This window comes from Lonchura striata, chromosome 4, assembly GCF_050655825.1.
Source record: "Lonchura striata isolate lonStrDom1 chromosome 4, ASM5065582v1, whole genome shotgun sequence".
Taxonomy (NCBI): Eukaryota; Metazoa; Chordata; class Aves; order Passeriformes; family Estrildidae; genus Lonchura; species Lonchura striata.
In genome coordinates, this window is record NC_140706.1 from 15974978 (window position 1) to 15998775 (window position 23798).

At 35.6% G+C, this 23798-nt stretch overlaps 1 protein-coding gene across 10 annotated transcripts in view; it reads right to left on the reverse strand.

The window, feature by feature from the left end:
- Positions 1-23798, reverse strand: part of FAM184B (family with sequence similarity 184 member B) — a 44861-nt gene that overhangs the window by 11463 nt on the left and 9600 nt on the right. For all 10 annotated transcript variants that reach the window (XM_085578526.1, XM_085578524.1, XM_085578523.1 and 7 more), the window contains 2 exons: positions 11585-12340; positions 4245-4355 (listed from right to left, as the gene is read on the reverse strand). In XM_085578526.1, the coding sequence (XP_085434652.1) occupies positions 4245-4355; positions 11585-12340 (867 nt within the window). The remainder of the gene's footprint in view (positions 1-4244; positions 4356-11584; positions 12341-23798) is intronic.

Here is a 23798-nt window from a genome sequence, read left to right on the forward strand (position 1 = left end):
GAAAAATAGCAATATGCTTGTTTTGTGCAAGGAGCCCTTTTTTAGTGAAGAATGACAACCTTTTTGCATATACTGTCTGTTACTCATCAAGTACTTTTTAAAAATTTCAAATCATCTCCATCTAATGTGTGCAATCCATAGTATGGCACAAACCAGAAGGCAGGCCTAAGGCTCTGCTGAAGCTATCCAGCAAAACTGATATATTTACTTTGAAACAGCACCTAGCTTCACCTGCCTCAGACTGAGTTTAAGTTCACTGTTCATCCGGTTGTTTCTTGGCTTCTTCTATTGTGTTATCCAATGAAACCAATTTTCCTGATCAAGCTAATGAAGAATAATTGCCAAATACTATTTGTAATGAAAAACATTAATTGTCTTTAATATATCTGTGTAATGGGATCTGTCTGTGGCCTGGATACTCTCCAAGAAGAGGCAGATGCTAGAGCCACTTGCCAACCATACTTTTGTTTCAAAAGATTATTTTTTTTAATTACTTTTTAAAGAAATATGTAGTAAATCATAAGATTTAATCAAAGGGCCACTTTGGGTTCTGGTTACAGGAAAAGAAACTACTTTGTCTTCATACCTATTGAACTCAAGCCAAAGTTTTCCTATATAAAGAAAGGAAACACTGAAGTTTTTAGGTACTGCAGTTCCTTATAAAACTAACCTGTGATGTGAAAGAGTTAATATTGTACAGCCCCCCTATCATCTGACACAATATGTATTAGCATCACTACACTCAAGTATGCATTTTTTAATGGTCTTCCTGAAAATAAAGGGACTGAAAACATGTGTCAGATAAATAGGCTGTATATTTTACAATAGAAAAATCTGAAACAGGAGAAACTTTATTTGGAATACTTCTTAAGCAAATTAGTCATCTCGGCAGGAAAGATGAATAGAGGCCTATATAAACCTCATCTGTGGTCACAACATTATAAACTTCCCCAACTCTTCACAGAAAATTATTGGCCCAAAGGACTTCTAACATGAAACAAAAGATCATACTAAATAGAAACAGGCTAAGCTGGGAACACAATGTAGTAAGAAATCAGATGGAAAAGTAGTTTAAAAACCATTATTTTTCAGTGATTAAGGAGAAAAGCCCTACAGAGATGTATGCCCTACAGGCATACAAAGAAATTCTTTCTCATGAATCCTGGTACTTCTAACAGGTGTTAAGAAACAAGCATTTCCATCCTGTTAGGTTTCCTCCTCCTGTCTTGCAATTAAAAAGGTTTTCAAATCCACCAGTGAAAATCCTTCTCTGGAATGTTATGCAGGGCCCAAGTATTTTTTTGCACTTCCTGACTTCTAAATAGCTAGAACTTCAATTTGCTGAAGTTAGCAAAACAGCATTCAAGCCAATGAAACCATGCCAGCTCACATCAGACCAGAATCTATTTGGATGTTTGCGTTATTAACAAAGCAGCAACACTCTGGGATTTTGTGTTTTATAATGTCCTCCTGCTGCAAAACAAAAGTTCTTAAAAAACTGTACTTTAATTCCATTACTAATTCACTTTAATCTACCAGAATTGCATAAAGTGATCTCAGAGATGCAAACATTACCTAACATAACATAAACAGCAATATGGCATAATAAGTAAAAACAAAATAAATTGTATTTTACTTTTTTTTTTTAGGCTTATTTCAGAGTTACTTCAATTAAGTTCACAGTAAACAATATTCCTAAACTTGTGTTAATTCCTGACCAGAGGAATTTCTGATCGTGTTCTTTGGCTGCTATTTGGTGGAATCTTCAAGATCCATAAAAACTCCGGGCATTGCTGTGCTAGCATTGTACAAAGATGTATCATGACAAGCTGATCTTTGCACTTCCACTTTACGTATCTTCTAATTCAAGAAAAGAACAGAATCCTAGAATATTCTGAGCTGGAAGGGACCCCCCGAGGTCATAGAAGTCCAGCTCCTGGCCCTGCACAGCCTCATCCCCAGGAGTCACAACATGTGCCCGAGAGCATTGCCCAAACACTCCTTGAATTCTGTCAGGCTTGGTGCTGTGACCACTTCACTGGAATTGAAGTGGTCAACCACCCTCTAGGACAAAAGCCTATCTCTAATATCCAACCTAAACCTCCCCTGACAGCTTCAGGCCATTCCCCTGGGTCTTGTCACTGGTCACCTAAGGGAAGAAATCAGCATCTGCCCCTTCTCTTTCCCTCACAAGGATGTTCTGGACTGCAATGAGGCTTCTCCTCAGTCTCCTCTTCTCCAGGCTGAACAGAACAAGTGACCTCAGCTGCCCTTCATACAGCTTCCCCTCAAGATCCTTCACCACCCCTGTAGCCATCCTTTGGACACTTTCTAATAACTTCATGTTTTTCTTATATTGTGGCACCAAGATCCTTTAACACATGCTGAAGAAGAGATCCTGTAGTTCAAAACCAAGGAACTGGAGGGCCCTAATGAATTAGCATTCAACCCACACAGGATCTCCCATCTTTCCTTCCAAATGACCAAACAGATGCAAGTCTGATTTCCTTATCCATAAAAATCTTATTAATACAGAAGCACTGCCACTTTGAAGTGCAGCCCCAGAGAGATGAAATTATCATTATTCTGTCTACTCTGCATAGTGTTCCAGCTATGTCAGTCCAACCAAAAACAGGTTTTAAGCAGCCAATGAAGCTATTTTTAGATCTGAAATTGTATCCAGGTTAGGAGTGGATTAGTAACAGCACACTGCCTAACCTTCGAGGCGGAAACTCTGGGCTGAGCCATTGCAAAGGCTCCCAGATGGGAAACACGCCCTCAGTGAAACGTAACATTATATAGTAAATGGTGCTTTCTTGGCTGTGAATATTCATGTACCTATAGCAGGAAGCTATTGCAAATTGAAATGATTTCACTACCCTGGCAATATTGCCAAGAATTAGTTCAGAAAGTAACTTTTGGAGTAACCAAGAAAAATGCAAAATTTCTCTTCAAATGGAGCATTTGTTCCTTTTCCAGAGCAGTCAGATTCTAAGATACAATAAAATGATTTTAGTGTATCTGTTCATATTTACAATGGCTCTGTGGACATAATATATGGCATGCTATGTACTATTTAATATTATTTATGTTTATAGTGGCAATAATTTTCCAGCACTCTTTGCTAATTTACCATGATCTTGCGATGGGAGTGGATGAGCAGTTAGAAAACATAGGTTTCTTTCATATTTTACTGTCCTGAACAGTATGTGATTTCAAAACATGTGATTTCAAGAAAAGTAATTTGTTTGTCCATGACCTTATTTTTTGCATCTGCAAAACCTATGGAATAAATCTCCATGTCATAAATCTTTCACTCTGAATAGGCCAACATAGGTTGGATTGACCTGAAATTCTCTCAGAGAAAAATCTGTAGGAAACAGTGGCATGCAGAAATGTATAATGAAACTTAAAAATAGCCAGAAGTTTCAGAACATTAAACTACACTTAAATTATGTATTTGTAAGACTGGGAAATAGAATGTCAGAATGACACTGTTTGATAACAGAATGTATAAATATATTTTAGAGGAGAAATGAAAAAGAAAAACCCATGCTGCACTCATAACTAGTACAGCTAGTGTAGCACAGATGGGAGAAAAAACAGGTGTGGCTTACCATAAACGAGCACAACCCATGCCCTGATTACTGGAACACAACACCAAGGGGAAGTAATGGCATGTGGGAAAGTGGAGGCAGTACAGGGAGGACAGTGTTTTGCTCAGCCTCCTCACGAGCCTATCTGTCCTTCCTCTGTCACTCAGCAAGAATTTATTATGGCCACTGAGAGGCTACAAATGTCAACTGAAGAAGATCTAGGTCTTCATCTTTTGCAGAGTTATTGCCATGCAAACAACCATTGAACTTGAGGGAAGTAAAACTGGTTAGAATCAGTGAAGACACATCTCTATGATTTAAAAAATAATCAGAAAATTAACAGGAGTTGTAAGGAAGATTATAATCTCACTTTGTCCTGCAAAAAACAGAGTTGCTCTGCAACCCTGATACAGCCAAACACCTCACCTTAGCACATCTCCAAAGAGTAATAGATGAAATAAATAGGCTTGTCAAAATCTTCATAGATATTTAGAAGCAGTTATTTCTGTTATTTCTATCTGGAGTCCTTACATATTTTATTGAGTGATAGACACAACAAATAGTATTAAAATCTAATCCAGAATCTCTCTGATGGGGTGAAAAATGAAAAGACTTTTTATTACTGCATTACATTTATGCCCAGTTTACCTCAAGTGAAGAGTTTTGAAGTTTCCCAGTTAGAATTTCTTTCTCTTTCTCTAGTTGCTTCAGTTCACACTCGGATTTTCTTTTAAATTCATCTAGCTGTGCCTGGAGCTCCTAAAATTTAAAAAAAAATAAAAAAAAAAAATAAAAATACAAGAGTATGCAATAGATGGCACAAAACATGCATCATGAAAAAGAACACTCTTATTCTACATTAACCTAGATAATACAGCAGTGTACACAATAGTACATGCTAGTATCATTTAATGTTACTTTTGTTGTTTAATTTAAAACATATAAACAATTTGGTTTGCTTCTTTCTAATATTACTGAGACAATACAGCTCACATTATCCTAATCTTCTATGAAAACTTCCTTAAGGTGTAAAACTGTACAGCATGAAGAGTCAGACTGTTTTGTCTTGAGTGGTGTTAATGTTCAAAAATAATTTAGTATGCAAGAGTCACCCACAAAATCTGAAAAATTGTAAATATACATTGGCCATATAAATAACAAGATAACTAATGGGCAATTAGTGGAAAGAGAATGAAAGGAAGCAATATCTGATAGCATCAATAAAGAAAATAATGGTGAGGAAGTAAAAATGAAATAAAATTATAATTTTAAAAAATTAGGATTATAAAATTGCAATGTTTCTGGAAATAGTTCAAAAATCAATGAGAGCATCAGTTGCAAGACAGTGACCAAGAGCTTGTAGCAATTGTTCATAGCCAATGTTAGCAATTGCTTGTAGAAAGACTGAATGTCCAACTTCTAGAAACTTCCTGCAATGATACACATACAAATTCATTAGTGTGCTTGCTCTTCCTATTTGTACAAATTTGCTAACTTAAAAAAACATTCTACAGTGTCTTCAGGCACTACAAAAGAAGGAAACAGAAAAAAATAACTACTTAACACCTCCCCTATCCTGTACAGCTCCTTCTCATACACCCCTGTGTAAAACTTAGGTAGCAATTATAGGATGGAATTAAACAGATACATGAATATTGCAAGGGAGGGATTAGCTTTAGTTTTGTTTGTACAAAAAGAAGCAGATTTGTCTTTTTGAGTAAAATGTGAAAATCAGGTGCAACATTCCCTCTTCAACTCTGTCAACTGAACTTTCTTCTCTGTATCTTATTTTTATCTGGAAGAATAGATATAACACTTCCTTGACACCTGTTACAGGCCTTAGTTGAATAAGAGGATATAAACTGCATCAATCATTTTTAAAAATGTAATTTTGTTTTGCTAATTCAATATTTTTCAGATTAAATTAATATTACTCTCTAAGAAGATATTATTATAAGCAATTAAATTTTATTGCCTATAAAAATAAATGTCTAATAGTATGCCTTTTTTCTAAAGTATGAAATTATTAAATTTATTCTGACTCATATGAAGAGCCTCAGCCTGGCATAATTTTAAGAATACATGTACAAGCTCATAATAAGTAGAATACACTATATAAAAGGCAAATTAATTTCCATGAGGCTTCACTATGTACCTTGAAGCATTGCATCTTCAGCTACTGATCATAGTGAGCCATTCCACAAGCAGACAAAACCATTTACTCACCCGGGTTCAATTTTGAGAAATAAGATTGTATAAATGCAAAATCTCCAGCAGTTTTATGGACATTAATTCTTTTGGCAAGCACTAAACACAATTCCTAGTCTCCAAGACTGGGTACTATGAAAATCAACACCTAGGGACAGCAGCTGCTTGCTTTTTATGACTTCACAACTTGCCAGCAGGTGTTTAATTATTCTCAAGTAAACACTGAACTCAGAAAGTTATAGCAGTGTTGACTGCAGAAAATGGGTTCATTCTTAGCACCAAGAAGGGTCTAAAAACCACTTGACCAGTAGCCTTATTGTCCCATTCTACAAACTGCTGAAATTAACCCTCTTTTTTTTGTCTAGAAGATCTTTGATGAACACTGAAGTCCATTAGGAGACAGAAACTAACTTCCCCCCCGCTTAGCTTATGCTCAAATTTGGCAAATCACAGACATGCACTGATTTGTGAGCTCTACTAATCACTGAAGAACATGCTTAAAATAAATACATGTTTCAAAGTTATCCTCCCTTTGGACAGTATTGAGCTCATGTTCAGGTTCCTACTACACAAAAACATTGAAAACAAAGCAAATTTCCTAAAGCCAAAGGATTCAGTCACAGACAGCAGCTCTGATGAAAGTTTAATTCTTTGAAGACTCTGTTAAGCCAATTGCTGCTGATGCATATCAACAACAAAAATAACATCTTACCCACTTAAAACACACTGAAATAAAGGTATTGCTCAAATAAGCTGTTTGGATCTACATGAAGATGAGCCATCATTCTGACTAAAGTTAAATAAGGACATATATATATATACACATACATACATATATATATATATATATATATATACACACACATATATATATACATATATATATATACATATATATACACATATATGTATGCATTGTAAATAGTTGCAATTACATTGATAACACATGCACTCTGAATTAATTTACCAGCACTTTGCAGAATTAGATCCTCTTCCTAATCAATACAAAATTCTGATTAAATAAATTTATCACAGCAGAAATCCATGAAAATTTAACTCAGAAATTGGAATAGCAACCACAATACATTCTTCTTCAGGAAGGCTCTTCTATAAAACACTCCAACTACCACATGCAAAGAATGCAAGGGCAATTATTGGTAAGAAGGCCATTTATCCCATCAAGGATAAATTCACCTTTATGTCTTTGGAGCTTTTCACAGAAATAAATCGGTCTGACTATTTTTTTTTTCTTCTTTTTCTGATTTTTTTCTGTAGCAAGAAAATCCTGGCATTTTATGTTAATTCAAAGTGCCTAGAGTGAGCATAATTCAAATGATGTTGCTGTGACCAATATGATTAAAACCAGATGAATTAAAGCATCTATAAATAGAAGAACATTCCTACCTTCTGGTTTTTTTGTTTTTTTTTTTTCCAGATTCCATGAAGTCTTAGACTGGCCTGATTTCCTTTTTAGCCTTCATTACATGATCTACTATTGCTTTTAACAGCTATTCCTTCAGAAAAATCTTTTCCTTATAGGACTGATGCTTGATTTCACAAAGAAAGTTCTCTCTTTTATTCATACCCTCTTTGTAAACAGCTACAGTTTCCATAGTCTATAAAACACACTAGATATATTGTACCAAAAAAATCCCCAGGGTAGAACTCTGGGGTCACTGTAGTCTATTTTGCAGTAAAAATGTTATTTAGATGGTAATACCCCATTGAAAAATATTGGCTTTATTTTAGTTAAAAATGTAAAACTGTACTGATTCAGCCTTTTCTGCAGTTTAGGAATGATTTGGAGTTTTTTGCTGCTCTGGTTTGAGCTTGGGGGTGTAACTCACTTCCAACCATGCAGGCTCCCTCAAGGACATCCTTAGTCCCATAAAAAAGTACAGTAGATGATTTGCTGAGTGTGATGCCAAGTCTAATTTTCCTAAAAGCTATCTTAACAATAGTTAAAGAGAACAAAAAAAGTATAGAAAAGACTCAGGGCTGAACAATTGCTTGAGGGGAGATACTGTACAGAGGGTACTCTCAGGATGCACACATTCCTGATTTTACTGAGTTTATTCCTGCTATCATTTCTGCACAGCTTTTCAAAATGATCATTTTCTGTATTTAAAAATAAATAAATCAGTATTCCAGACATCAGCAGAGAAAGTCTGCCTTAGACATTGTTCTCTTTAAGGATTTGGTTACAGACGCAGTTGAACACCATGCCCTGGTCTAGCCCAAGGACTCCTTTGCTGTCTTTACAGAAACTCATGCACTTCAGGTTATGAACAGAAGTGAGTGTTCCACAGAATGAGCTCAGGGATCTGGGAATTTTACAGGATTGACTCCTGTACAATAAAGCCATCGAGCATAAAAAAAAACCCTGACGTTGATTTCAGTACTTTTGGCATAGCATGTCTTTGAATATTTGAGAGCAAATCACCTGTTAAAGCTCTTGCACATCTTCAGAGTTGCTCTTAGACTCTCTCTGGTACAAATCATTTGCTGGAGCTGCATTATTTGATGTTTCAATTCATCTACTTTTTTAACAGCTTTGCTTTGGGAATTCAATATCACTTCTATATCTTTTGTGGTACTGAAATTTACATTTCAAGTAGCATAAATAACTTGCAGAATTTCCAATATCAATGACTACTAACATGGGAAATACTTTAGAATGACATTAATGAGCATCTTACCTGCTTTATGCAGGATTCCCTTTTCTTGATGTGAATTTCTCTCTTTGACTACACTTAGATCTTCTTCCTCTTTTTTCACTATACATTTTGATCCCAGAATTTCTTGCTGTGTTCACTTAAGCTACACTTCCATATCCTAGAATATGCATGACATTACTTTCACGTTTATTACATATGTAATTTTCTTGTAATAAGAAATAAATGGTCATTTTCCCTCTTGGTGTTCCATGATATAAATCACCTACAGAGCTGGTTTAAATGCATTTTTTTGCTTTTTTTGCTCTTCCATACCCTCAAACTGTCACTGCTGCCAGAATATTTGTGATGTGGAGCCCTTCCCTTACACATAATTGGCATCATTGTAAAGTGAATACCCATCAATAGTTACCATCTAAAAGATGTCTGAGATTATCCTAAACTTAAAATTGGTTATACTTTTAATAATTTCATGACAATTTATGCCAAAATTTAATTAATATTAATTAGGTTTTTTCAATTGCTGAAATACAACAGTTTGTAACATAATCCATTATACAGATGCCTAAACTCAGAAAAAATTTTGTCCTACAGACTTTGCTGGGAGTTGTCTTTCCATAACTAATGGAAAAAATTTGAACCATACTGAATGTTCTATTTCTGGAGGTTCTAGTTGCAGTTTCAGATGTCTAGTGTAATACTGCAATACTCAGATAAAATTGCCTTTTTTTCCCTACATAAATGTCAAGTAAAACCTCAGGGTTAAAACTAACATTTATTAATAGTATTTAACACTCTCTGTAGCTCAAAATTTCAAGGTAAGCTTGTTACTTTTACCTCTGGCATATATGCCAGTATTCTTCCAAAACTAGACTGAACAGATCAGACTTAATGATTTGTCAAACTTTGTATTCTCCCTTTTACAGCAGTAATAATAGATGTGTACTAATATAATGCATCAAGGTCTCAAGCTTCTTGGCATACACTAAGGAGAAAAGAGGAAAATTCATCTTGTTGAATCAACAGTCCTTTTACCTTTCAAGCCTTTTAAAGCTTTTCCTGCTAGTATTTACTAATGCTCAAAGGTGTTTCTGATTAAGAAGGTGTTTCTAGTGCCCTGCCTGCCATCATCCATAGAAGTCTGAAAAAAATGTATTTAATGGTGGCAAAAGAGTCAATTTAAAAAGGAGAAATTTTAAATTTTTTTTGTTCAAACTGTAAAGAAATAGAAAACAACATCATGTCAAACTCTTTTCCTCCTTCCAGATTTATCCTAGTCTGAAGGTATCTCTTAAAAGATTCAAAGCAATATGCTCAAGTGGTATGCAAATCAGCCTCATTCCACAGACTTAGAGAATTTGAAATTTACGAGTTGAACATATGTCCTTCAGAAAATATTTCAGTTTTATCCACTTGATACTGAATCTAGAAAATAAGTTGCTAATGACACTTACTTACTTACTTTTACTTCCACTTCCACAAATAATGTAATTCATCTTCCACTTCCACAAATAATGTAATATTTTACATAATTTGTTCCTAAATTATTGCATTTCTTATACAATAAATCAGAAGAGTAAACCTTGTGCATAAATTTTCATGTGTTTATTCTTAATTGTCCCTGAACATCACCTAATGTACCCACAAAAAAAAATCAAAATCTTGCTTTCTTTTTTTCCCTCTAATGCTTCCAATTTCTACAGAGCCAGGATACTTTTTAGTATTGAAATAGATATTACAGACTGACTCAATAAAAAACAAAGGGCTTATCTGCATGTCTGCCACTGTCTCCTCTGCACTTTTCTGTAAAAGATAGAGGTTGTTCTGCTACAGATCTACACACTGAGAAAATGAAATCTGAATAATGTTGGGGAAGGTGTATTCAATTCATCCTCTGATTTTGTAAAACAAATAGGTAGGAACTGTATTAAAGGCTAAACTCCCTCTAAGAACATCCTCAAAGAAGTAGCTCAGAACTCTGCATCATCAGCAAAACAATAATGGCAAGCAAGATGTGAGGGCAGATGGTGAAAGCAGTTAAGAGCTGCCTTGGAAGAACACAGCTGACTGGGCTGACCTTGCTCCCTGCAGAATTCTGGGGCTCTCTTCCTCTAAAGGAAGAAAATCTTCTTTCCCATTAGGAAACAATTTTTGTTATTCTGTAATACTCCAAATCCAGACCTTCAAAGTCTAGGCCTTACTTCTTGTCTAATATAGAAATTGCTGCCATAGGGCTGGGGGCATGTCTGGTAGGTGAGTTTATGTGATATAAAGGACCAAAAGTATCAGAAGGAAGTTGAACTGTTGAGCACAGAGCATGGCTGGGTGCTTGAATTTCAGCACTCTGCATAAGCATTTCTCCTGCACTCTGACCTCATGTACCAAAAGCAGCTGTTTGGCAGATTTCCCATGACATGCCAACCTCTGAAACTGCATCTGACACATGATGCAGCCAGGAAGGGTCTGCTGAGCTGTGCTGCAGATGTATAGATACACAGAGATACACAGCAGTGAGGGTGGGCAGGCAAAGTGCAAGGTGAGAACCAATGGCCAAAATTGCTTGGCTCAGCACATAAAACTTCACAAGTGTAAAGGCACTTCATTAAATGGCACTTGGTACAAGCCACTGCTGCAAAAGTCATACAAAAAACTTGATTCCTGAACTGCCAGCTCCGGTTTCATATCTAACCCTCTTTATATCCATGCACTGAGCTATTGGCAACCACAAGGAAAAAGGAGGATGTACTCTGTAAACATTCATTGGTAGCAGCAGTGACTGATCATTGTTCTTGTCACATTTCTGGGCAGAAAAAGTAAAACTCTCTTCAGCCAACAGATAAGTTTTAATTCACTCCTCCCTCAAGGAATACAAATTATAGTGTTCAAAGTGTTCTCCTAATGAGTTACTAATCATCTTAACTCTTTCTTTAAAGCTGCCAGCATTATATCACTCTTATGTCAATTCTAAGCCTCTAAAACTGCTTTACTACTTAAAAAGCATTTGTATCACCATGATCTTTAAAAGACCCTCCTCTCCCAAATTTTAAAGAATTTATAATTTTCACTTTCTCAGGCAGAGATTGGGATTACAGTCTCATACTCTACCTGTATTCGCTCCTTCAGCTTCTGGGAATGCTTCCTCCTCTCATTTATCTTCTGGCTTTTCTCCTCTAGGTCTGCTTCCAGCTTCTTTACCTGCTGCAGCAAAAAGCCTTCCTCAGCCTCTGAGCTCATCTTTTGCTCCATTTCTCCTTGTTGGCAGTTTGTTTCTAGCACAGATTGCTGCATGGCTTTTTTCAAAGTCTCTTTTTCTGTCTCACAAGGGGTTTGCAGTTTTCTTGTTTTCTGAGTATATTCTTCAGAGGTTTTCTGATTTTTGCTCTTCAGGTTTTCCATCTCATTCATTACAGAGTGCCTTTCCATGCTACATTTTTCATCTAAATTTACTTTTGTATCTGGATTTTCTCCTCTTAATGCTTTGCATTCATGGAGCAGTCCATCAAACTCCTGATTTAAATGTGGAAGTTTATTTTCAAAGCCTGCAGTGTTATCTACCGTGTCTGTAGAAAGGCCTGTCTGTGCTTTTTTCTCTTTCGTTCTTGACTCCTCTTCTGCTTGCTTTCTACACAGTATTAACTCTGCTAAGGCTTCTTCCTTCAATCTCTTGTGTTGTGCTACTGCAACTTCAAGGGCCTGAATATGCTTTCTCAGTAACTGTTCTTCTTCAATTTTGCTTTTACACTGGAGAATAGTTTCTCTTGTCTCAGCAAGAATATTCTGAATTTCTTCTTCATGAGCTTCTCTCAAAGCCTGTATACTGTCCTCATATTCATCATTCTTAGTGTTCAGGGCATATATCACCTATCAAACAAGAAAAATATAAAAATTAATTATCTTGTGAACAATAGCCATTAATCCAGTTACTGTATTAATCAAGGTGTTAAACACTAAAAGAGAATTACTGCCATATATTAATTTTTTTTGATGATGCTGTCTCTTTGTTGTTTGAGTTTTTTTTTTTCCCCCACTAGGAACAGAAGGGACAATTATAAACTGAAAAACCATAAAAAAATGAAGAAAATACTGTGACAAACGATTTTTTTTTACTTTTTGTCAGAAATTTATTTTTTATTCTAGGTAAGTTTTAATTTCATGACACTAGTTTGAGCTCTAATACAAACAAGGAAGTTGGGTCCCTTCTCCAGCTATCTGACTCTTCATCTGAAGTCCAGTTCATCTGACCTTCAGTGCAGCAGGACCCCTAAAGGCCACATTGCCTTCAGCATGACAAAGTGCTGGGGACCAGTAGGACAAATCTGAACAGTGAAACCTGAGGTCCTGACATGCAGTTCATGTGGACCAAAATTTCTTCTTGATGTAAATGAAAGTATGAAAAGTAAATTAAATTCTGCACTCCAGACTTCAGTCAAAACATCATGGAAGATGCACTCCTGGAATCACACTCCTGACAAGTCAGTTTGGTCAGCATTTCAGGGTAGTTATTACCTAACTGCAAGCATCTTTTGACTTGATTCTGAGAAGTGTTCAGGCAATGTGTTTCAGGGTTTTTCTCCTACCATTTCAGTAACAACTATAAATCTCAAAGCAGCTCTTAGCAGATTCAAGCAAATCTCTGTGACAATAAGTAATTTTATTAAACAACTGATTAAAACTCTTTAATGCTTTATTTTCTTTTATAAAATGCAGAATAATAATTCTCATGACTGTAAGGCCATATTACCCTAAGCAGGCTTCATCTGTTACCATAACACACACCAAATATCTCTCACTGAAGCTGTTGTACAAGCACTCTACTACTGCTTCAAAAAAGGAAACACTATTAGAAGCCCACAGTAGCCTGAAATGAAGAGTCAATGCCCAAGTTAAATTTACAGCTACATATAATTGCACAAGAAAATAATTGCCTTAAAAAGACACATGCTTGTCTTTTCAGACCTCCATTAGGACATATAGGGGCTAATCCAGTTTCTGCTGGACATAGTTATCTAACTCAAGGAGACCAACATTATGTATGAAGGTTTTTGACTTGCTTGGTTGGTTAGGGTTTTTTAGGGATAAATTACTGCTCTAAAAAACTAGGTTTGGAATTTGTACCCAAGTTTTGACAGGTATTTTCAGTCTGCTCTGAGCCCACAGAAGTTAATCAAAAGATTATTAGACAATGTTTGAGAAAATCATAGCCTTAAGTAAGTAGATAAATAAATAAATACAGAAACAATGACACAATTCTTTAATTATGCTAGAGTTGTGGCCCTATAATCTTCAAGCCTTTATCAGGACAAGTCTCAATTGACAGTTCAGTGTCATGACCAGAATAAGTGTCACAACCCTGCAATGTGTTATACAAGTCCAGATTCTGAAGATGCCTTCAGAATTATTGAATTTGCTTATTTGTGTCCAACCACTTTTTGTGCTATCTGTATATAACACATTGAATTTCAGTCAACCATAAATGAAAGTAAATACACAAATACATCTGTGTATAGTCAGTTTCCTACCTGGCAGTAATCAATTAGGTACATAAACCTTAAAAAGCCACAAATGCAAAACACATTCCAAATATATTTATCGATAAACATTTGACAAAATAGAATAACAACATCATATTTCAGAAGAATATAAAACAAGAAGTTATTGTCTACATTTAGATAGGTATATTTTGGGGCCTTAGATTGCAAGCCATTAATTCCTCTCTGTTATTTTTAACCATTTTCCTTTGAAATTGAGAGTTAAAGTATACTGAGCAGATTTCTTCATCTCACAAAATCATTCTATGATCAGTTCTTATCTATTCAGAAGACAGACATAAAAACTCCAAGGAGATTATTCTTGCCCAGATTTTCCACACTGAATGACTAGCAATTAGGTTGGGTAACTCTTCAGTTAACTAGGTCAGATGCTGATGATCATATTTCTGTATTTCATTCCACCACTAAAACAGAAATGAACATCCAACCTTTGTGACTCAGACTTTCACTCAATGATAAATTTATCTAGTAAATCACCATGGCCTGTCTCATGCTATGTTGTGTTCAGGATTCCTCTAAAATATGACCTAATGATACAGATTTCCCAAATTCCACTAAGCATTAGACTACAAGCAGCACCTTAGGAGAGTTATCTAAAACAATGGAATGTCAGAATTTATGGTATTTCAATGATCTTGAGAATGTAGAAAGTCTTTGTCTTTCAGCTTTGCTGCAAAAAAAGAAGTGGTAATTAATTTGTGTTGGTTTTCAAGGTTGTTTATTCTTGCTTATCTATAACATGTTCTGTCTGACCTGTTGTAGGTCTCTGTTGCAGGACAGTGTGTGGAGCTCTGCCCCTTAGAGGGATGTTACAAACATATATACTAGAAACTATGTGTGCTATATTTACAATAATGTGCTAATATCTGTCACTTACGTTAAACAGTGTGTCCCTAGTTTAAACTAATAGAAAAATGTTAACACTACAGTGAAACATGGATGGCATGAAGAAGAAGACAAGGCACACCTAATTTCTTCTATCTTGTCTCCTTTGAACCCCTTATTTAGAATCCTAAAATTCTACTTTTGCACCCGTGCCACACTAATTATTACTCATATCAAACACTCAGAGCTGGTAATTCATCCTTTAAGATTGAAAACTCTTTTCCATGGACAGAGATCACAGACAGTGTCTCTGGGGGCTCTGTAGAGGGGGTTCCTGACCCCCTGCCAGGGTCCCAGACCTTCCAGGGCAGCCAGAGGGATGTCCTGGATTCCCACAATGGAAAAACCTGGCCTCCCTGCCCCATCTATTAATCCTACACTTCTGTTCAATACTGGTTAGAACCACAGTGAAGCATTTTGATTTGCATGTCCTTAAATTTAATCTTCAAGCTTGAGTGTTGAAACTGACTCCTCCATATCTTAACCTTCTTAAAAGATTTAGTTTTGAGACAGCTGCTGCTCTCTACTTTATGAAATTCAAGCCCTTCCCATGTGCCTTTCAGTCCCTACTGAATATAGCTCCTATATTCCTATTCCAGATACCTCATTTTGAAGACTGGAGTTATACAAGATGAATCCAGTGCTTTATGTGCTGAAAGGAAAAATACTGAAAAATTATTTCAAACCTGTACATTGTGAGTGTACACTAATGTGGTGTAAATCCTTTAACAGCTGTGTTGATAAACAGCTTTTAAAAAGCAGCTCTAAGACTGATCATTTGACAGTACAGACAGAATAGCTTTCAAATGAAAAGAGCACATCATTGCTCTTGGAGTCACTACTATAACAGGAAGTGAGGCTTCTGCCTCCTCACACCTCTCCAAAACCAAATGTATTGGGAAACACTGTACTGAATTTATAACACCTGAGTGTATGGCAGATTGGTAAAAAAATTATTGCACATATACACTTGAATATTAACAGTACAGAGAATGTGAATGCATCTTATTTGTCCTATTTTTTGTCCTCCAAATGTTGTAAATCTAAATAGCATTTCCTTTCTCATTTTTCTTATGGAGATATAAAATAACAAACAAAAAACCCAAACCAAAACAAAACAAAATAGAAAAAGAAAACATTCAACTGCACCTTAACAGTGAAGACATAGTTAAAACATTCAAACAAAAAATTACTTTCTTCCTACAGTACTGTTGAATACTATTCTTAGAGGAACCTGACTATCATAATGAAAAAACTGGTTCTAGCAGGTTGCTTTTCCAGCTGAATAAGAACTAAGACAATTTGATATGGAAGGTGGAGCGAGGATACTAAGATGAATCAAAGAAAAACAAAAGATCACAAATATTATTTTTTCAGGCCCAAGCTAGTAGACACAAAACCTTTCTGACTAAAAGAAAGAGAAGTATGATGAAAATGCCAAACAGGGTACTCCCAGCAGCATGCTACACAAAGCAGGGAAGGAGAAAAACTTCTATTACTAAGGCAGAAGTTTGCTAGAGGCTCACTGATGCCAGATGAGTCCATGCATCATCTCCTTTTCACTAGCAGCAACAATATCTTGTCTTCACTAGAAAGTGAATTTGTTTCTTTGAACTCATCTTGTCTATTTGCTGAGCAGAGCAGAGTGAGGTACTGACAAACACACCAGTCTTAAATGGTCTTTTTTAAAAACAAAGGACAGAGAAATTATAAAAAATAACTTCAGTTATTTTAAAAAATGGTTCCTCTATCCCTTAGCCTCCTCTGTCAGCAACTCTACAGGCTTTCTAGAAAATAAATCCACTTTCCACAATTTATTAATTAATATTCTAATCAGTCTCTCATGTTCTAACATTGAAGAATAATGTCTTTTAATTAAGGTACAGGCCTAGGCTATGACTACCTACAATGCTGATCCCATTTTACATCTATGCTGATTTCAGACATAGGTGGTAAGTGATAAATTATACTTCTCTAAGGTATGATCTTAGTTCTAAGTCTCAACTCTCTCCTTGTATTCTCTGTGGTTCCCTGAAAGCACAGGGATAATTTCATACATCCAAATATTTGGAACAACTGTTCATAACATAAACATATATGTAGTGTTGTGTAGCATGAGAGAAGCTTTAAACAAGTTGTCACTCCAAACATCCCAAAGTGTTTCAGAAGAGGTGCATGGCTTGTATCCTACACCAGAATGAATCCTAATTATGATAATAAAACAGGATTTTGCTTCAGAAGGTTTCTATTATTTCAGGGTGAATCTATATCCTTTCATCCATGATAATAAATGGAAGAGTGAGGTGGTGCAGCACAAAGGTACCCAACGTCTTTGTACAAAATAAATCCACCTGTGTTTAGATGATCTGATGTCTCTTGGGCAGAAGCTCATGGTGCAATGTCTCACACCCTGAATGTGTCTCAAGCTTGCCTCATCTAGAGATTGACAGCAGAAGAGGGGAAGTTAATCTTAAATTCTTCAAATTTGAATATATTACCCCTTGCTATACATACCATGTGTTACAGTCAGTCCAAAAAAATATAATGACATACTAAAATGTATCAAGAAAGCATAAGCATAAAATGTCTACAGGTTTCCAATATATTTTGGCATATTTTTTGACTCTTTCTGCCACTCCCTTTGTTTCCCATCCCCCCCCCCCCTTTAGTTTAAATTTAATACAAGAAAATAACACAGGTACATTTATTTGGTCCCATCTTTTACCTTTTTATTTTTCTCCTTGGTGTAATGTAATACTGAACACACAAAATTGTAGTTTATGTATTGCACCCAGTCTCTCAAGTGTGATCTAACATAAAATGAGCTCTGGCCTAAATTTTACTAAAGAGACATCCAGCTGTCCCTCATTTGTATTTTACAGTTTCTAATAAGCTACAAGAATAATTGCCAGACAATTTAAGAATTAGGAAGGTAAAATTATATTGCAAGAATATTTCCACAAGCAAAGCAGGTGCTAAAAAAGACACCAATCATTTCAACACAGAAAAAATGTGCTGCAGAACCACAAAAGTTAATTGGGTGTCCAGGAAATGTCTTGACTGCAGTGTCACAAGACTAATCTGTGTTGCATAAACCCCAAAAATGTCTCCAGAATTGCTGAATTTATTTGTCTGTGTCTAATTGCTCTATCAGATGTATAATGTGCAAGAAGTAGAGGATGTGTCTGACAAATTTTTGTCCTCTGTCCGTTGTTGTCACTGTAGACCAGGTGAATTTTTAGTATACAAGTGAAGTCACCAATTCTGTGTCAATAGAAAAAAAAAAGACCTTATTTCCATGAAATTCAATGATAATTTAGCTCTGGTTTTTGTTACATATCAAGCTCTTCTAGGATAGAAACATATCTAAAACTCATAAAAGTTTGGTGCCAATTATGCTTCAAAAATATGAGCTAATGCATTTCATCAACCAGATTTAAATACAGTGGTGATAGAATTCATCTGCTAAAATAACAGCCTATTTTGTGAAATGTTTCATTATATCCCAGACTTTTAAAGAACTTTAAAGAGTCTAAATTGCAGACATATATTCAGTGCTTTCAGTTCTGTTTTGTTGTTTTTTTAAATAATTCTAGATGTTTACCTGAAATTTTATGCTTTGAAATACCTTCTGATTTGCAGAATACAATAAAGCAACATTGTCCAATTTTACAATAAATACAGTACCCAAAGAGACTTGTCAAGTAAGCTCTCACCTGATTCCCATCTTTCCACGTATTTACTTTAAACATAGTAGGATTTGAAAGTGTTGCAAATGTAAGCTGTAGAACTGTTGATTTAATTACAGCTTGAGGTGGAAGAGATTTTTCCCAAACAAATACATGATTTTGTAAAGACAAATATTATAATATAATATTTATTGCAAGTTTTGCCCTTTATGTAGATCTGTGATAAGCATAGATAAAATGAGTCCTATTTCTTTCTAATTCAAACTAAAGCATTATTCAGATTGGATAAAATTCTTACTTTCCTGTAGCTTGCATTCTCAGAGAGGATTTTTAAAAATTTAAAATATTTTTATACATTCTTCATACTTCGCTAATTGAGAAAAGAAGCCATCAGAACCCTCAGGTATCTATGAATTTATAATACCAGTTTCTGCTACTACAGGCACCAAAATTTAAGTTCTTGCTGCTGTAAGCAAATTCAAATAAAAGATCACAGGAACGCAAGAAGTTATTGTAAAATGTATTGAATACAAATCCAGTTAGGGCAAGGAAGTATTAAGATACTCTGCCAGTATCTGGAAAATCTCACAGATCAATGAAGGCAATGAACCTTTAGACAAGAGCACCAGATGCATGTCATATTCCTGTAACTTTCTGGCCACCATCAGAATCAGGCTGTTGTCCCAGACAGACCTGAACATAGTGGTTTTTAAAAGATATTTTTCTTTCAGTTTATCTCCTTGTTTTCAAAACAGCATCACTGGACCCCAAGTCAATATAGTGTTATGAAGCTAAAGGGCTACATAATATACATCACAATAACTACACTGCTCCTTATGTACCCAGGATATTTTGACACAAACATTTGTAACAGTAAAATGGAGCTAGATTGAATACAGCCACAACTCATGTCACCATTTCAGGAAGATATTCTTATTAAGCATGTGCTGGACACCTTCTGGGATTGCACCAATGATCATAAACCCAAGAAAGTTTAACTACCATTTATCATCAGAAAAAGTGGAAGCAGTCTGCAAAGAATGTAGCAGCAATGAGTTGATTGCAATGTCTACAGAAATTCATTATTTTTATGAAATACTAAGGCATATTATTATCTTAATAAAAAACATTTAAAGGTATCTCTTCTATAACCTTCTAAGAGGGTTATATAGTTACAACCAGTTGGTGCATAGTCACAGCCAGATGCTGTAGCTTCCAAAGATAATGAAAGCAGAATACTTCTCTGGCAGTAAACTGTTCTAAGTTAAAACTGTGTTTAAGTGCCTAAAAACCAAGTCAGGCAAAGTTCTGAATGACAATCACATAAAAAAAAAATCTTCCTTCAGAAGAATTTCACCCAGGTCATTAACTTAAGGAAAAAAAAAATCCCTATTTGAAAGCAGACAGACAGTTTGTAGTTTCTTTATGAAATAAAGGCGATATTTCCTCAGTAGCAGAGTTGTGTGTGCTCTGCTGTCTCCAAGCTTTGGCAGACAAATTAATATACACAAAGTAAAATGCCAAGTTTGAACCAGCACAGCAAAGTTGGAGTTATTGTGCCCACTGGGGGGTTGGATAAATTAACTCAGACTTGGTACTGCACTAACTACATTCACAGATTTCTTGCTAACTTTAAGCACAAACCAAAAAAAAACCAAAAAAAACCAAACCAAACCAAACCAAACCAAAAAAAACCAAAAAACAAAAAAAAAAAAACCAAAAAAAACAACCCAAAACTCACATACCTATCTGTTTCTACTTAAAATCACAGGCTAAGTAGTTTTTAGAATCAGACTAAATACAGTCTGTGTACAGCCAGGAAAAACAGTGAGACACATAATGTGTTTAATATGACTGTAGAGGTGGCAACAAAGGGAGTTCTACCTCAGTGTTACAACTGTTTTAATAAAACACACAAAATATTTTAGGTAATGAAGACGTGACTGCTGGAGGCGGGGTGGGGGGAAGAACATGACACTTTATGGAAAAAAAGTATTTTATATACAATATTCAATGCTGGAGTGTTCAAATGCCTAAAACACATAGCTCAAAATATTTACATGAGAATGTCTTCAACTGACTTGGCACTGACTTCTAATTTGGGTATAATTTTCACAGTTGTAAAACATTGGCATGTACATACTGGTTAAGGAAAATATTAGGAGAGAGGTACTATTACAGCATCACTGAAAAAAGTACTTTTAAATAGTACCAAAAAGAATATGAAAAAGCTATAAGCTTGCAATTTTATTTTGTGCAATTAATGGATCATTAGATATTTTATTGCCTATTGTCTGTAATTTGCATATTAATAATATGCAAAAAAGTATAAACATTAACCGGTATTCATTGATAAACAGACTTGAATTCATTATGTACTTTCCATTATAAAGTAGTCTTGACTTGTCAATTACTAAAACCATCAGATTTTCTGCAAACTTGATATAATTAGTGCCAAATTTGTATGGTATGGAAGTAATTCCATAAATAGACATCATTCCCATCTCTTGAATTAATTTAAATTATAATTTCTAGCTGTCTAAATAAGATACTAGGTTTTTTCCCAATAGAAGTATGGCTTTAATACTGCTTTTGACTAGCTGATCGACACTATTTTATGACATTGCACATGCATTTAATAATCCAGCAGTTCCTTTTTAGGGAGGAACTTTCTGTAAGGAAAAACATAATAATGACAAGTTTAAAAATCTTAGCCTGCACATTCTTGTCAGCTCATAAGCAAAACTTATGCTAGCTTTGATAGCAAGTTATGCACAAAAATAATGAAAAAAAATACATCAGAAAGTACTTGGGGATATGGGTGGCTGATTTTTTTGGTCTTGTTAGCACATAATTTAAGCAGTTTTATAAATACATTCTCTCTATTTGACTACGTGAAAATAATTTTTTATATTCCTTGCCCAAAGGAAAAATACTGTTGCTCCAAAAGCATGATCCTAGTTTTTCTTCTATTCTATTTTGCTTCATTTTTGTAGAATATTGAATACATCTCTAGAGAGCTGAGATCAAAAAGCCTCAAGCACACAGGAGAGCTCTGGTAGCATAACAATAACTAACTGCACAACAACTGAACCACTGTAAGCACTGGTTACTGAGTACTGTCAACACATCACAGCAAACAAGGTCAATAAACTCAAACTATGTGAAAAAGGCAACATTTTTCAACAGGAATATGAGTAGACCACAGAAGTGCTCTGTTAGATGTATCCAGCTGTTAGGTGCTTCCAGAATAAACCATTAAAATTTGATCATATTTCATGTCTAAAACCAAGAAATGTCTGATAGATTTATGGCAAATACAGCAGGAAAGGTTAAAAGACCTAATATATAACCCTGCTACAAGACACTGAAGTGGTGCAAACCGTCTGTGCCCCCACACATGCGCCAGGCCACTTGCTAATTCTTCAGTAAATTTCCACCCACAAGAGTGAGGCTAACAAAAAATAAGCATGTTAGTGCAGAAGTCAGCCATCCCTCCCTTAAGCAATAAAAGAAAGAGGGGTTTGCTTTTCTGGCTGATTTTTCACTGAAGCCTATTAAACAATGGTCATATTTTCTACCTTGCTGACTGAGCTGAGGGGCTAAACCTCCTAGTGAGTGCTGGTGATAGGCAGTGATAACGTGTAACATTTTGAACTGCTGCACACAGAGTCATTAAGGAACATCTGCCTATGCTGTTGCTTCTGGAAGAGGAATACACTTGCTTCCCTTTGACATTTCTTTCCCCTAAAGGGAAAAAAGGGTTTGCAAGTGCATTTTACCAGCAATTAACTTTTCCTTGCATCAGCACTCTCTTTCTCTGTTACAACTCACAGTATCCAACATACATACACAGAATTTTTGCCAGACTAATAGACTTTCTTTTTAGTAACAATCTAATTGACGAGTAATACTGCAATTTAAAATGTGCTTGTTATAAAAAGGCTCCCAGATTTGCAATAGAGAGTCAGGTGAACCTCAAGGGGAAAAAAATACTTGAGAACAACTGTTTTCTCTCAGTAAAAAATACCCCTAGGTATTTTTTTGGTATCTAGGAATTTGTTTCTAAGAAGGAAACGGAACTACTTTGTGGTTTAAGTAGCTCTCTGATCACCAGGTACTGTCACCTTTCTAAGTATTCACACTGGGCTTGGTTTCAGAACTGCAGTCCAGAATAGCAGGTTTGGTGTGAGCCCCACTGGCAGAGGTTTGAAGAGAAGCTTGAATAGCATGGATATCTGCAACGTATCTAGCTCCTGTTAGCCCTGTCCAAACGGATTCTGTTAATGAAAGCTGATCCTCAACACTCTTCTTCAAGAGTTGATTTGACTTTCACATCCAATTTCAAATAAAAAGGACTATGCTGAGAAACCATGTGCACATGAAAATCCTGTAACAGCCAGTAGATGTTACAAATCCGTAACTTGAGGCAGCAGGGAATGACACCCCAAGGCCTATAAAAGTCAACATGCATCTCAAACTCCACATTATTGCCAAACAGATACAGAAGTTATTGCTAAACATATACAGAAGTTACTGCTAAACAGATACAAAGAAATGGGAAAGCATGAAGTAGCATGCCATGGGTCCAGCGTCTGATGGAGAAGTTTGAACATCATCATTAGTGTTACTTTATAACAACTACAAAGTCATGCATTCTGCTACAATTAAATACAATACATAATACACCCATTTCAAGAGAAGTGAGCTACAAAAAACTAGTAGTCTGTGGTCCAAAGCAAACAAAACATTGACAGTGCTAAAGGTTTGTATTTTTTGTGGCTACAGCCAAAAACATGCAGAACAGGAAAAATGCATGACTGAAGGTATGAAAACTTTCTATATTCTACCTCTTCAAAACCAGAAATATCACGGCAGTAGAATGGGAGCGTCTCTCAGTCTCTGCCACCTTGGATCCCAGTATTCCTCTAACCAACACCTTAATACATAATCAGCACTTCATGCAAGGACAGAAACTCTTCACCTCGCCCAGTTCGGTTCCTGTTGATACCTTTACACACTTCTTTGCCTTTGAGAGTAGGAAGAGGGCCCTAGCGACTATTAAGAAAGTGAAGACAAGGTCTATATCTTATACATAATTTACATATTTTGTATTAATCTCGCCTGGCACAACACTGAGTGGATGATTAATGAGATCATTATCTCCTCATCAATGAGACTCTACAGTCACTGAGA